Source organism: Megachile rotundata, chromosome 4 (assembly GCF_050947335.1).
Source record: "Megachile rotundata isolate GNS110a chromosome 4, iyMegRotu1, whole genome shotgun sequence".
NCBI classification, from domain to species: Eukaryota; Metazoa; Arthropoda; class Insecta; order Hymenoptera; family Megachilidae; genus Megachile; species Megachile rotundata.
The window spans coordinates 8,535,987-8,550,149 of NC_134986.1; the positions used below are offsets into that span (position 1 = coordinate 8,535,987).

Sequence of the window (14,163 nt, forward strand, 5' to 3'; positions counted from 1 at the left end):
AATACAATTATTAAACATTTTAAAAAATAATCCAATACGAGATTGACATCAATACTTACTTATTTAAGTATTAATTACCTATTAAAAAAATTAAGATTTCGAAATCGAATATTAAATACCATCATTAGGATCAGAGATCTCATATCAAAATTTCTACAAAATTAACTTTCTATAATAATTGATCATAATATTTCTAATAACATGTAAATAGGATGAATTATTTTTCACGATGCGTTACTTATACACGTATCTGAATAATCGCAACGAATGGTTCATTAACACGGTACGGAAATGTAATAGCAATTTCCTGGTATATAACAATTTCCCTACCTTATGCATACTTTCATTGATTCGCATAATGAATGCAGAGTGCTGCTCCGAATCAAATGGATATTTAAACAGCTTCATAATGAGCCATTTGTCGTTATCATAATTTCATCGCCCTGTCTTTAAAATACTTATCGAATTATTAATGATAATCAATATCCCTGCACTCGTACAATTACTAGGTTACATATTTTAATTGTTTTAATTTTAATTCTGAATACCATATTCATTATGTACAGAAGTGTCTTTATGGATCTGTTCACTTTGCGTTGAAATTTTACCGTAACAATTATATTACCACATAAATTGATTTAGTTGTTTGTTCAAACAATTTCAAATTTGAGAAATAAATTCAATTACGAGTTCATATATTTTTCAGTATTTTAATAATTAGCCGTGTTCAAGATTTTTTGACTTATATTACTTTTGATATTGTACAGTTGTTACAGTTCATATTGCAACTTTTTTTTAGAGTTTATGGTCGCCTCACCTACCACCCCTTTTCGGTTCTTACAATAATCGTGGGACACCCTGTATAAATGAAATGACAGAATTTTACAATTTTCGCAACACTGGTAATTTGCAATATAATCATTTTCGATCAAATTTGAATTTCATATCAGTACATTACAAATTGTATTTCGCTACTTATTTATGTTATTAACTCTTGTCAGATCTGAATCCCAGAATTCCTGATCTGACAACATATCAAACTTCTCCTGTTTTTAAATTTTATTTTCCTCATGTTCCCCAATATTATGAGGAATCAATGTCAGTGAAAAGATTCAAGTTGCATGAAAATTTATACGAAACGAAGTAAGAATGCGATTTCCGGTCGAATGCGAGTGCATTTTCATAAGACGCATACGTTGTGAACCGTAGGAGCTGTATTTATCATTGATCGCGTAATTCATGTTTGCAAACTGGTTGTTCCGCAATTTCGCGAAACTTTCCACGACTATCGGTTCCGACAGAGAAACCAGCAAACTTGTAGCCAGACTTTACATGCCAGGTTAAAGCTCGCTTAAAGTATCTTTACTCTGTGCTCCTGGTTCTCGCCATCATTTATTTAGCATCATTTATTACGTCGAATGTTTCGTCCGAGTTTCGCAATGTCAACTTCGAGGAAAATTGATAATCGTATTTCAGGCGAATACGATCGACAAGGAAATATTGAGGCTTTCAAATATTTATTTCCTACTCGATCGGTATTTTCTACCAAATTTGTTGATCGAGTTGATTTTTTTATTTTTTTTATTGGGTTTTATTTTAGTGGATTCTACTCATGTTTTAAATTAATGGATTTTATTTATGTTTTAAATTAATGTTTTTAATTTATGTTTTAAGTTAATGTTTTTAATTTATGCTTTAAATCAATGGATTTAATTTATGTATTAAATTAATGGATTTAATGAACATTTTTAATTTGAACATTTTATTTATGTTGTTAATTAATGAATTTAATTTATGTTTTAAATTAATGAATTTAATAAATGTTTTTTATTTGAGGAATTTTTGTAGATTTTAAATTAATAGATTTAATTTACGTTTTAAGTCAATGAATTGAGTTCATGTTTTCAACTAATGAATTCAATTTATCATTCAAATCAATAACTATAACTCATTCTTTAAATTAAAGGATTTAATTTATTGTTTCATTAATGTGTTTAGTTTATGTTTTCAATGAAAGGATTTAACAAATATTTCTAATTTATAAATTCACTGTAAATCTAAATTTAAGGGACTTAATTTATGCATTTGATTAAGGGATGCAATTTAATATATGTAGTAGATGGATTTAATGTTTTAAATAAATAGGTTTTCTTGTATAAAAAGTAAAAATGGACAAAGGACATTATCAGTGAATTCAGATTATTTATTGGTGCTAAATGTAATAAAAGTGTGAAGGTGCGTCCAATGACTATCGACAGTGAATGCTCGAAAGATGGTGTGTCTTGGGAATTTAATCGCCATTATGGAGGAACGTGACTTTGATAAAGACACCATCGACACAGACTCCCTAGAGTCAGAGGTAACGAACCTAATGAGACTTGCTTACTTGTACTCCAGTATCAAAAAGAAAATGTGATACTCCTCTGCTGATCTAATAGCAAATTTTTGTACAAAATATATGGTAATATATTAGTAAAACTTTCAAGTTACTTCTTCAAAATTTATTAGAAAAAATTGTCACCTAAACAACAAATAAAAAAAGATAGAAATTCTGTTAACCTATAAATCATTTATCCTAAAATAAATAATACAATTATTGAGTGATATAATAATTTCTAACAATGCAGAATAGAGTCGAACCTGAAAAACAATTTTGGTAAAAATAAATACCGCAAACAATTAGCACCCAGTACAGCTTAAACAAGTGATCATCAATTTTATCTTAAAATAAATAACATAACGCAATTATTTCGTGATATAATAATTTTAAAAAATGCAAAACAAAGTCGAACCAAAAAGACTTTTATTTCATAAAAATAAACACTGCAAACATTGGTTAGTATAATTTAAAGTAATAAGTAAAATGACACAATTCAATAATAAAACCCAACCAGAAAGACTCAAAAAATAGCAACAATACATCAAGAAGCAATATCAATTCACTTTCATCAGACTAAAAGCATTCTGCATTGATGTTACAGGCAATACAGTTGTCATCCTGTCCAAAACAATTGGATCTCAGCAATGGCGGACTGTCAAGAATCCCTGACAGTGCTGTAGCGTTTCCAGCGATTGAAGAGCTGGTGTTGAGCCAAAATCAACTTTCAAACACAAACAACAATCTGATACTGTTACACAGGTACGAGTCAACGAGACAATGTAACCGATGCAATCGATCGTCACGAAAATGTTCTGTATTTTCAATTTAACCATCTAGGCGTAGTCGATTAAGTTTCCTTTTAATGCAGGTTCCCGAAACTTCGTGTACTCCATTTTGAGAGCAACGAGTTGATGAGAATTCCACGGGAGTTACTGGAGCTTAGGGAGTTAACCTACCTCAATCTCTCAGACAACAAAATCGAGAAGATTCCGGCTGACATAAGCCAGCTTATCAAGTATGTAAACTCTTTTATCAGATCTCGTTGGACCAAACACGTTGCAAAGAAATGCAACGATGCTTGTTTTCATTTAGTGGAATTATACAGGTGATTGGTTAACACGTGGAATTAGTACGGTGTAGAACGTTGGATAATTTTTCTGTTTCTTGGAGATAGAGAAATTTTCCGTGAGATTTTTATATTTGTGAGTTTGATAATCGAGGAATTTTCTGATTACCGAATTTTTACTGTATGCGGTTTTCGAGTTACTGAATTTTTATTTTAAGTTTCAACACTTTGAAATATGTTGGTGTTCAAGTTTTTGGAATTTCTGAATTATTTGTTTCATGGTAAATACCTAAAGTACCAATTCCAAATCTTCCTCATTCTCGGATTAGCAATTCCAAATACCCAAAATTCCTAAATATGCAATTTCAAATTCACCGAATTTCTAGATTAGCAATTTCAAATTTCCCAAATTCCTAGATCAGCAATTCCAAATTATTCGACTTCCTAGATTAGCAATTTCAAATTTCCCGAATTCCAAAATTAGTAATTCCAAATTCCCCAAATTCCTAGATTAGAAATTCCAAATTCCTAGATTAGCAATTCCAAATTTCCCAAATTTCTAGATTAGCAATTCCAAATTTCCCAAATTTCTAGATTAGCAACTCCAAATTTCTCAAATTTCTAGATTAGTAATTCCAAATTTCCCAAATTTCTAGATTAGCAACTCCAAATTTCCCAAATTCCTAGATTAGAAATTCCAAATTTCCCAAATTCCTAAATTGCCATTTCCAAATTTTCTAAATTCTTAGATCAGCAATTCCGAATTTCCCACATTCCTAAATTTGCAATTCCAAATTTCCCAAATTTCTAGATTGCCAATTCCGAATTTTCCAAAATCCTAGATTAGCAATTCCAAATTTCCCAAATTCCTAGATTAGATATTCCAAATTTTCCAAATTCTTAGATCAGGAATTCCAAATTTCCCACATTCCTAAATTTGCAATTCCAAATTTCTCGAATTTCTAGGTTGCCAATTCCAAATTTTCAAAATTCCTAAGTATGCAATGCCAAATTTGCCGAATTCCAAAATTAGCAATTCCGAATTTCCCAAATTCCTAGATTGCCAATTCCAAATTTGCCGACTTCCTAGATTTTCCATTCCAAATGTCTGAAATTTCTATATTTGCAATTTCAAATTTCCAAATGTGCAATTCCAAATGTCCCTAATTTTTAGATTGCAAATACAAAATTTCACCAATTCCTAGGTTAGCAATTGCAAATGTCCCTGGTTCCTTTTTCCATTCCAAATATTCCATATTACAAAATTTGCAATTCCAGATTTCCAAAATTTCCAAATTTCCTAAATTTCTGACACCATTAATTTTCACTCACCCACTTCTCCTATTCCCCGGATTCTAAAGAACCCAGGTTTCCAGTATTCGCGCCAGTCGAAATTTCCATATTATAAGCGTATTCAAACCGAAGACAAAGTACAATATTTCTCTGCTTAAGAAGTCATTCGATTTCACTAGAAATTGATTTCTCGAGGAACACGGGTACCTACACAGAGGCTATCGATAAATGCTGAACAGGGTGAAAGAAAGTAAGAAATATGAGGTTTTCCGGTTCGAGATTTGACGTGGAATAGCTTGGCTGGGGCATTGAAGGATATCTCGGTTCGAAAGAGAGTTTCCTTCAAAAGAAATATTTTCAATCATATAGACGAATCGTTATTTAAGACGTTCTTGACGTCTCTTTTCCATAATGGTTGTGATTGAACGAGTTACTCGCCAAGAGAAGATACTGCGTGAAGTTCTAACTGTTCCTTAAAAAGAAAATATCGTTGCTGAAATAGTAGCATTTTGATATGTTTTATTTATACCAAAAATTTCATTGTTGTCACTGAAATAATTGGCAGACGTATTCTTCTATTTTAAATCGAATCTACTGTACAGAATCATTCATCTCGATAATTCATATATTTCATGTTTCATATATTTCATATATTTCATATGTTTCATATGTTTCATATGTTTCTTATGTTTCATATGTTTCGTATGTTTCATATGTTTCATATGTTTCATATGTTTCATGTTTCTTATGTTTCATATGTTTCATATGTTTCATATGTTTCATGTTTCTTATGTTTCATATGTTTCATATGTTTCATATATTTCATGTTTCATGTTTCATATGTTTCATATGTTTCATATGTTTCATATACTTCATATGTCTCATATGTCTCATATGTATCATATGTTTCATATATTTCGTATACTTCGTATACTTCATATGTCTCATATGTGTCATATGTTTCATATATTTCATATGTTTCATGTTTCATATGTTTCATATACTTCATATGTCTCATATGTCTCATATGTATCATATGTATATGTTTCATATATTTCGTATACTTCATATACTTCATATGTCTCATATGTGTCATATGTTTCATATGTTTCATATGTTTCATATGTTTCATCTGTTTCATATGTTTCATATGTTTCATATGTTTCACATGTTTCATATGTTTTACATATTTCATATATTTCACATATGTCACATACTCCAATGAAAGAAAGTATATTTTACATACATTATTACTAGTAAATCTCACTATTAATAAAAAGTAGCAATAAAACGTTTTGTAAAGAACTACGTCGTTTCTTAATTTACGCTTTGTTCGAAACGAGTAACACAGGATGAAGGTACAATCGTTCGATTTCTAAATACAATCAAACTTTACGTATCGTCGATTCGCCGGTAAATCAACCTGACTTCCGGCCGAAGATAATAGAAAGTTATCCGTTAATTAATCGAACGAACCACAGAGTCAGATATATTATTTGCCGATTTCCTTACGTCCGTACCGCCGTTACCTAGTCGACGATGTGCTAATTAAGATAAATTGCCTAATCCATGGATAATTGGAGTTGGCATGGTACCGAAATCGATATCGTTACTCTTAGAAACTTGTTCGATTCGAAGGAACCGTGTTAGACATTTAGAAAACCTGTAGAAAATTTTATTTCGTTTTCACTGTGCTGGCAATGAATTCTAATTATGCAATCATTGCAAAAACTCGTTTCGTGTTAAAAATGTTAAAATTGTATTGGAATCGTGTTATCTTAAAATCGTATTACAATTATGAAATATGATTGTAACATTATTGAACATTATTAAACAATGGTACTTTAACATTAAGCTCGTGTTATAATTATAAATTGTTAAAATTATTAGAAACTGTGAAATGTTACAACTATGTAAAAATTAACGGATATCATGAAATTTTACAACTATGTGAAAATCAACAAAAATAATAAAATGTTACAACTACGTGAAAATCGCAAATCTTGAAACGTAACAACTAGATGAAACTCATCTGAAATTATAAAGTGGTGAAATCATGTTAAAGTCATGAGAAATTATAAAATCTCAAAACCGCGTTAAAAGTCATGAAAAATTATGAAATATAAGAAGCGTGTTAAAATCTTTGAAATGATACAAAGATTAAAATCATAAAATATAAAAATCGTGCAGCACAAAATGTTAAAATTCAGCCAACCGTAGCAATCAAATTACAAGTATCAGAAAATGTATGTACACAGTAATGAAAGAGTTAAGTACTGTAATCAAGTTTGCATGTCCATTGATCAAAGTAGATCAAGTACCGTCGATCTATTGATACAGCTGGCGAGAAGTGATCTGACCTCTCCGTTCGCGATATCGATTAACCCCTTAATGTACGACTTTTCACCTGCAAAATAAAACTACGTTTTAACTCTTTAAAAATTACTGTTATAAATTTGCAGTGTTTTAAAAAGGTAGGGCAAATCGTAATTAGAAAAGATAAGATAAGATATTGAAAAAAAAGTGAAGTTTGTCTTGTTGAACATAAAGGGGGTTAAAATTAACAGATTATTACGCGTAAGATTACTACGCGTTAGATTCCTACGCTTAGAATTACCACGCGTTGCATTACTACGCGTTGAATATCCACGCGCTGGATTACTACGCGTTGGATATCCACACGCTGTATTACTACGCGTTGGATTACTACGCGTAGGATTACCACGCGTTGCATTACTACGCGTTGCATTACTACGCGTTGGACTAACACGCGTTGAATATCCACGCGCTGGATTACTACGCGATGGATATCCACACGCTGTATTACTACGCGTTGGATTACTACGCGTTGGATTACTACGCGTAGGATTACCACGCGTTGCATTACTACGCGTTGCATTACTACGCGTTGGACTAACACGCGTTGAATATCCACGCGCTGGATTACTACGCGATGGATATCCACACGCTGTATTACTACGCGTTGGATTACTACGCGTAGAATTACCACGCGTTGCATTACTATGCGTTGCATTACTACGCGTTGGACTAACACGCGTTGAATATCCACGCGCTGGATTACTACGCGATGGATATCCACACGCTGTATTACTACGCGTTGGATTACTACGCATAGGATTACCACGCGTTGCATTACTACGCGTTATCCGAAGCTGCCGTTCTTGCGTCTGCGCATGCGTAACCCTCGCACTCTAATCGGTCCGTGTTTTTCCTTAATAATTCAAAAACGACGCTTCAATCCCCATTTTTGCAACGGGAAATCATATTCAGAATCAGCTACCCTCCATTTCAGCGACCTACACTAGTTATGAGACACCCTGTAGTAAAGTTTCTTGCTGAATACGGAAGAGGTTAAAATAAACAAACTGAAGCATTCCATAAATCCAAAAATCTACAATTCAAAGTCTCTAAACACCCACAAATACATACATTCCGACAAAATCTTAACCCAGATTATAATTGAGTATTAAATACCTAACCTAAATACGTAAATCGTAAAGTTTCTTTCTATACACGGAAGGAGTAAGATTGAAAGAAACACAACATCGATAAATCGAACAGATCGACTCGTGGAACTGGAGTATCGCCGAGAGACCGTGCAATTAAAGACAGTGATTACGTAAAGTTTCTCGAAAACGGCTTTCCACCGAGCGGAAATGAGGATACCAAAGCCCCGCTGGAGAAGGAACTACGGTGCTGTAGACACCGGCACACGCTCGAGCCTTCGCGTGTCCTACACGCTGCACGCTGCGAGAAGAACGCGTGCGAGGACACGCACACGAGCTCGAATGCAAAAGCTGACCTGCTAGAATGGAGTTGGGCAACAACAGAGCCCAGAAGTCGTCCATCGTGGCGCAGTGGCGCAGAAACAACGGAACGAGCAGAGAAAGAACAAGGATCACCGTACGAATTAATGCGAAACTTTCCAATAAACTGAAAAGTGTACGCGATCAATTGCTAACGGTCATGGTAAAACGGTTGCACGCTGACAATGAGTAATTACAATTCTGTTTTATTGCTGCATTTGTAAATTAAACGTTCTTCGATTCCTCTGTTACAGCGTGTCAATTGGATGTTTTATGTAATTAGTGTGATTAAGGATCTTAGGATGTGTGCATATGTAGGCATAGAGGTATGGGTGTTATAGGGATTCTAGGGATTTTTGGGATTGGAGGAATGCTAGGGATTCTAGGGATTCTAGGGATTCTAGGGATTCGAAGGATTCTACAGATTTTAGGGATTCTGAGTATTTTAGAGATTCTGAGGATTCTAGGGATTCTAGGGATTCTAAGGATTTTAGAGATTCCAAGGATTGTAGAGATTTTAGAGATTTTAGGGGTTCTAAGGATTTGAGGACTTTAAGGAAGTTTGGGGATTTTTAGAATTTTAGAGATTTTAGGGGTTCTAAGGATTTGAGGACTTTAAGGAAGTTTGGGGATTTTTAGAATTTTAGAGATTTTAGGAAGTCTAGGAATTCTAGAAATTATAGGAATTCTTGGGATTTAAGGGATTCTAGGGGTTCTAGAGATTCCATGAATTTTAAGGATTCTAGAGATTATAATGATTCTAGAGACATAGCTATTCTAGGAATTCTAGTGATATTTCTATTCTCAGGATTCCAGGACTATGGCTATTCTACGGATTCCAGGTATATGGAAATTGTGCTTCTACAAAGAAATCTACTTTCTAGGAATCTAAAAGATTATTCTGTTACAGAATTAGTGCCTAATTACGTACAAGTAGAAATTTGAAATATTCCTTTCACTAAACATATGCAAGATGATTAATGATCCCTGAAACACCGTATTAAATTCTATTCTTGCAAATAGACTGCAATTTACTGTTTATCGGAAGCTTCCGAAATGAAATTTCTTAAATAAATCCCGAAAGTAATAATTAACCGATGTGATGATCGTAATCATCAGGAAGCTATGTGCTCGGATGAATTTTAAAAAGTTCCTAACCGTGTTAGATAGTTCTAAATAGTTAACGAGATACGGAACAGACATAGCTGCCCGGTAATTGGCAATGTTAATTACGGTATCATTAAACTGATCCAATAAGACAGCATTCTTTGAATTGCAATTTAATCGACTCGTAAAAAATGTATTTATTTGTATTATGTTGCAAATATCGTGTGGATTCAATCTAATTGAAATTTATGATCGTATCTTTGTTTTTACGACTGGCGAATGATAATTGAAATACCACTGTAATCAACATGCAAAGTTAATTACTTGTTCTTTTTGTATGATTTAACTGATTACTTGTAACGGAACGAAAGTAATAGCTTTTTGCCATTCAAATTATTGCAGGAAGAGGTACTGTATGTAAATATGGATATCGTTTCGTAATCATGTGTTATAAGTACAATAATAATATATAATGATTACGTGTTTATAAAAAATATTACTGTGTAAAATAAATTAACATCAATGTGCATGAAAGGAAATATTTAATTCAACCTCAAACGCATTTCTGATCAGTAGAAAACATCTACCACAAAGCTATGAATTATAAGCAAAGCTATCAACAAAGCTATGACTATAAAACAATAAATCAATAGAAAACACGATAATACAATTTCTATCGAAACATAAGGGACCAAAAAATAAGCGAAGAGTTGGTAAAATGTCTTGTCATCGAAGGGACGAAAGAGCCGTCTAAAATATTCAACACGGTCTCTCGGAGGCTGCAGCAACATTGTTGAAGATCTTAAAGCGGAATCTGCCTAACGACTTGAAGTTGCCCAACCTGAGGAACAAGAACCCTTCCCGAGAAGCGTAATTTAAAAGCTCCTTATCATTAGATTCCTTTCCCTGAAACGAGCCACATTCGCGGAACACAATGCGAGCCAAACACTGGAACTGTGCAATTTACTTCCCGATCAGAGTGTCCGATCAAAAAGAGCGCACATCGCTCGTTCTGCCACGTACATCGAGGCGTGAACAGAAACACGTACGTGTTAACGATCGAAATTGTTGCAGGAAGTAGGTATACGGAAGGGCACGTTCTTCGAAAATTCAAACGATAGCTGTTTGCTTTGATTCTTTGCGGATTCGATGGGTAGAACGATTCAACGCCGCCATTTTGGAACTCGGACGCTTCGAGAAATTTTTGAAATTTTACACAGTTTTGGGATTTGAGTTTGCAGAGTTTTTAGGACTTTTGTAAATTGGGATTTAGGAGTTTTGGAACTTTGGAAGTTAGGGTGTTTTTCGAATTTGAGAATTCGATGGGTAGAAGGATTCTCATCCAGTTTGGATACGCCGCCATTTTGAAATTCGGACGCTTCGAGAAATTTCTGGAATTTTACACAGTTTTGGGATTTGAGTTTGCAGAGTTTTTGGAACTTTTGTAATTTGGGATTTTGGAGTTTTGGAACTTTGGAAGTTAGGGTGTTTTTCGAATTTGAGAATTCGATGGGTAGAAGGATTCTCATCCAGTTTGGATACGCCGCCATTTTGGAATTCGGACGCTTCGAGAAATTTTTGGAATTTTACACAGTTTTGGGATTTGAGTTTGGAGATTTTTTAGGACTTTTGTAATTTGGGATTTTGGAGTTTTGGAACTTTGGAAGTTAGGGTGTTTTTCGAATTTGAGAATTCGATGGGTAGAAGGATTCTCATCCAGTTTGGATACGCCGCCATTTTGGAATTCGGACGCTTCGAGAAATTTTTGGAATTTTACACAATTTTGAGATTTGAGTTTGCAGAATTTTTGGGACTTTTATAATTTGGGATTTTGAAATTTTAGAACTTTCGAGTTTAGGATGTTTGCTTTGTTTATTTGTGGATTTGATGGGTAGAAGGATTTTGATTCAGTTTGGGTTCGTCGCCATTTTGGAACTCGGAAGCTTCAAGAAATAGCATGTTTGAAGTTTTACAGTTGTAGGACTTGAGTTTGTAGACTTATTGGAACTTTTGCAATTTGGGATTTTTAAATTTTAGAACTTTGGAATTTGGGATGTTTACTTTGATTATTTGTGGATTCGATGGGTAAAACAATTTTGATCTAATGCGCCGCCATTTTGGAACTTAAGAGTTTCGAGAAATAGCATGTTTGGAATTTTACACAATTTTAGGACTTGAGTTTGCAGACTTATTGGGATTTTTGCAATTTGGGATTTTTAAATTTTAGAACTTTGGAATTTGGGATGTTTGCTTTGATTATTTGAAGTTTCAACAGGTAGAACTGTAGCAATTGACCGATTCTAACCTAGTTCTACGAAATCAGATGCGCTGCCATTTTGAACTCGGAAGTTTCGAGAAATACCATGTTTGAAGTTTTACAGTTTCAGGACTTGAGTTTGCAGACATTTTGAGACTTTCGCAATTTGGGAGTTTGTAATTTTAAAACTTTTGAATTTAAGATGTTTGCTTTGGTTATTTGTGGATTCAACAGGTAGAATTGTAGGAATTGATCCATTCTAACCTAGTTCTACAAAATCGGATGCGCCGCCATTTTGGAACTCTGTGGTTTCACCTATTGGCATAATTGGAATTATAAAGTTTCACAACCTGTTGAGTTTGCAGATTTTTATTTAGGAATTTCTAGAATTTGGAGTTTTGAAATTTTGCAACTTTGAAACTTTGCACACAGAAATTTTTGGTTTATGAAAATTCAAAACCAGGAGATTTAAAAATTTTGTAATTACAAAATTTTGTCTCTGAAACTCTGAAAATATAAAACTACAAGTTCCACAACTTAAAGCCCTTGGACTTTCAAAACTTCATCAAACAAACGGTACTTGAGGGACGTACTTAAATTGAAAAATTTAATATCATCCTTGACATCCCCGGCGTTACATGTACACCTACCTTAAAATTGAAAACAAGCCAAAAAAATAAGCAGACACTGAAAAATTAACTAACATTGAAGAATTAATTAACCATTCCGTATCTCAAAACTATTACTAATAATCTCACAATGACTATTATTATCTGCACAAAATTTTCTAATATAAAATGTGGAACCTGAAAGCTTTTAATTAGTTGGTAATGTTAAACTAACTAGTGTTAAGTAGTTCTAGTGTTAAATGGCAAGATATCACATATCTCTACAATGTTCAACCAGCGACCTCAGCAAACGATTATCAAAATCAATGACCTGTGAATCTTACAATCCTCCGGGTAATCCTTGGTTGTTTACTCGCCAAACAACTATACTCTCCAGTGTTTATTCATTAGAACCCCATGGTTTTACCACCACCCAAGCTAATCTCTCCATTCTGTTACGTCAGAGTGGTCAGCCAAGCCATCCTTGGTCTCCCTCTTTCTTCCTCGACGAAGGAATAGCTTGGATATGCTTCGCCTCGCTTCTTTAGTCCCCCGAAGAACTCGCGCGAGTGTGCACCAGCTCGTAACTTCACAAAGCTGTCCTAGGAATATCGTTTACGGAAAGCTGAAGAAACCCACTTATAGAAGATCGCAACGTCTGAAGAGGTCGATCTCGCGAATTTGGAGGAAAAAGTTTGAAAGCGATTCGAGTTCGTCGTTTTGGAAAATTATCTCATAAACTGTTGATGTGAATGAATTATCTGGTAAATTCACTGTGAATTTTTGGAGAATCTCAATATTTGGGTAATTTGGATTTAAGAGTGAACTGAAAGTTTGGAACACTCGGTTCATGAGTCAAGATTCAAGACTTATTTATATCAGAGAAGTGCGAACAAGAATCAGAAGTTGCTGAATTTGTGCATTTTGGGATTCGCTATTTCAAGAGATTTTAACCTGAACGGTGTAATTTAACATCAAGAACTTTCAATTGCAGCTAAATCTTTCATGTTGATCACAGTAAAAGGAGACTTATGGAAGAAGTTGCAATTCTTTGAGGTAATATTTCCTGAGGATCAAGTTAATTGTACGCTGTCTGATTAATTGTCTACCAGGGTGCTGAACGGAGATTAGTCTGCTGGGGAGAAACATATGTGAATGTGGACTTTGAGGAGGATTTATTGTTGTAGAGACTTGATTAATCACTCTCCATATTGAACATTAAACTGTATATCATAAATTAAATGTTAAAATATAAATGTTGATGTTTAATCGCAAAGTTTGAAATAAACTTCAGTAATTATTGGTGAGGACACTCTGCAGCTTTCATCAGAAGAACTTGTTATTAAACTTGATACAAAATTTGGTACTGAACTTGATGCTAAATTTGATACTAAACTTGACACTAAACTTGGTATTAAACTTGGTACTAAACGATTGATCACTAAACTTGACACTAAACTTTAATATTAAACTTGACATTATCAGGTGATATTTTCAATATTAAACTTGAAGAATTCTACACGAAATGAACATATAAATTTAAAAGAATACATGATACAGATATTGCAGAATTCTTTATGTGATAAAATTAAGAAATACAGAATGTTAACCTTGAAGAATCTCAT

At 33.6% G+C, this 14,163-nt stretch overlaps 1 protein-coding gene across 2 annotated transcripts in view; it reads left to right on the forward strand.

Annotated features, from left to right (window-relative positions):
• Positions 1 to 14,163, forward strand: part of Phlpp (PH domain leucine-rich repeat protein phosphatase) — a 211,634-nt gene that overhangs the window by 184,621 nt on the left and 12,850 nt on the right. For both annotated transcript variants that reach the window (XM_076530989.1, XM_012295705.2), the window contains exons 6-7: positions 2,982 to 3,139; positions 3,249 to 3,395. In XM_076530989.1, coding sequence (XP_076387104.1) covers positions 2,982 to 3,139; positions 3,249 to 3,395 — 305 coding nt within the window. The remainder of the gene's footprint in view (positions 1 to 2,981; positions 3,140 to 3,248; positions 3,396 to 14,163) is intronic.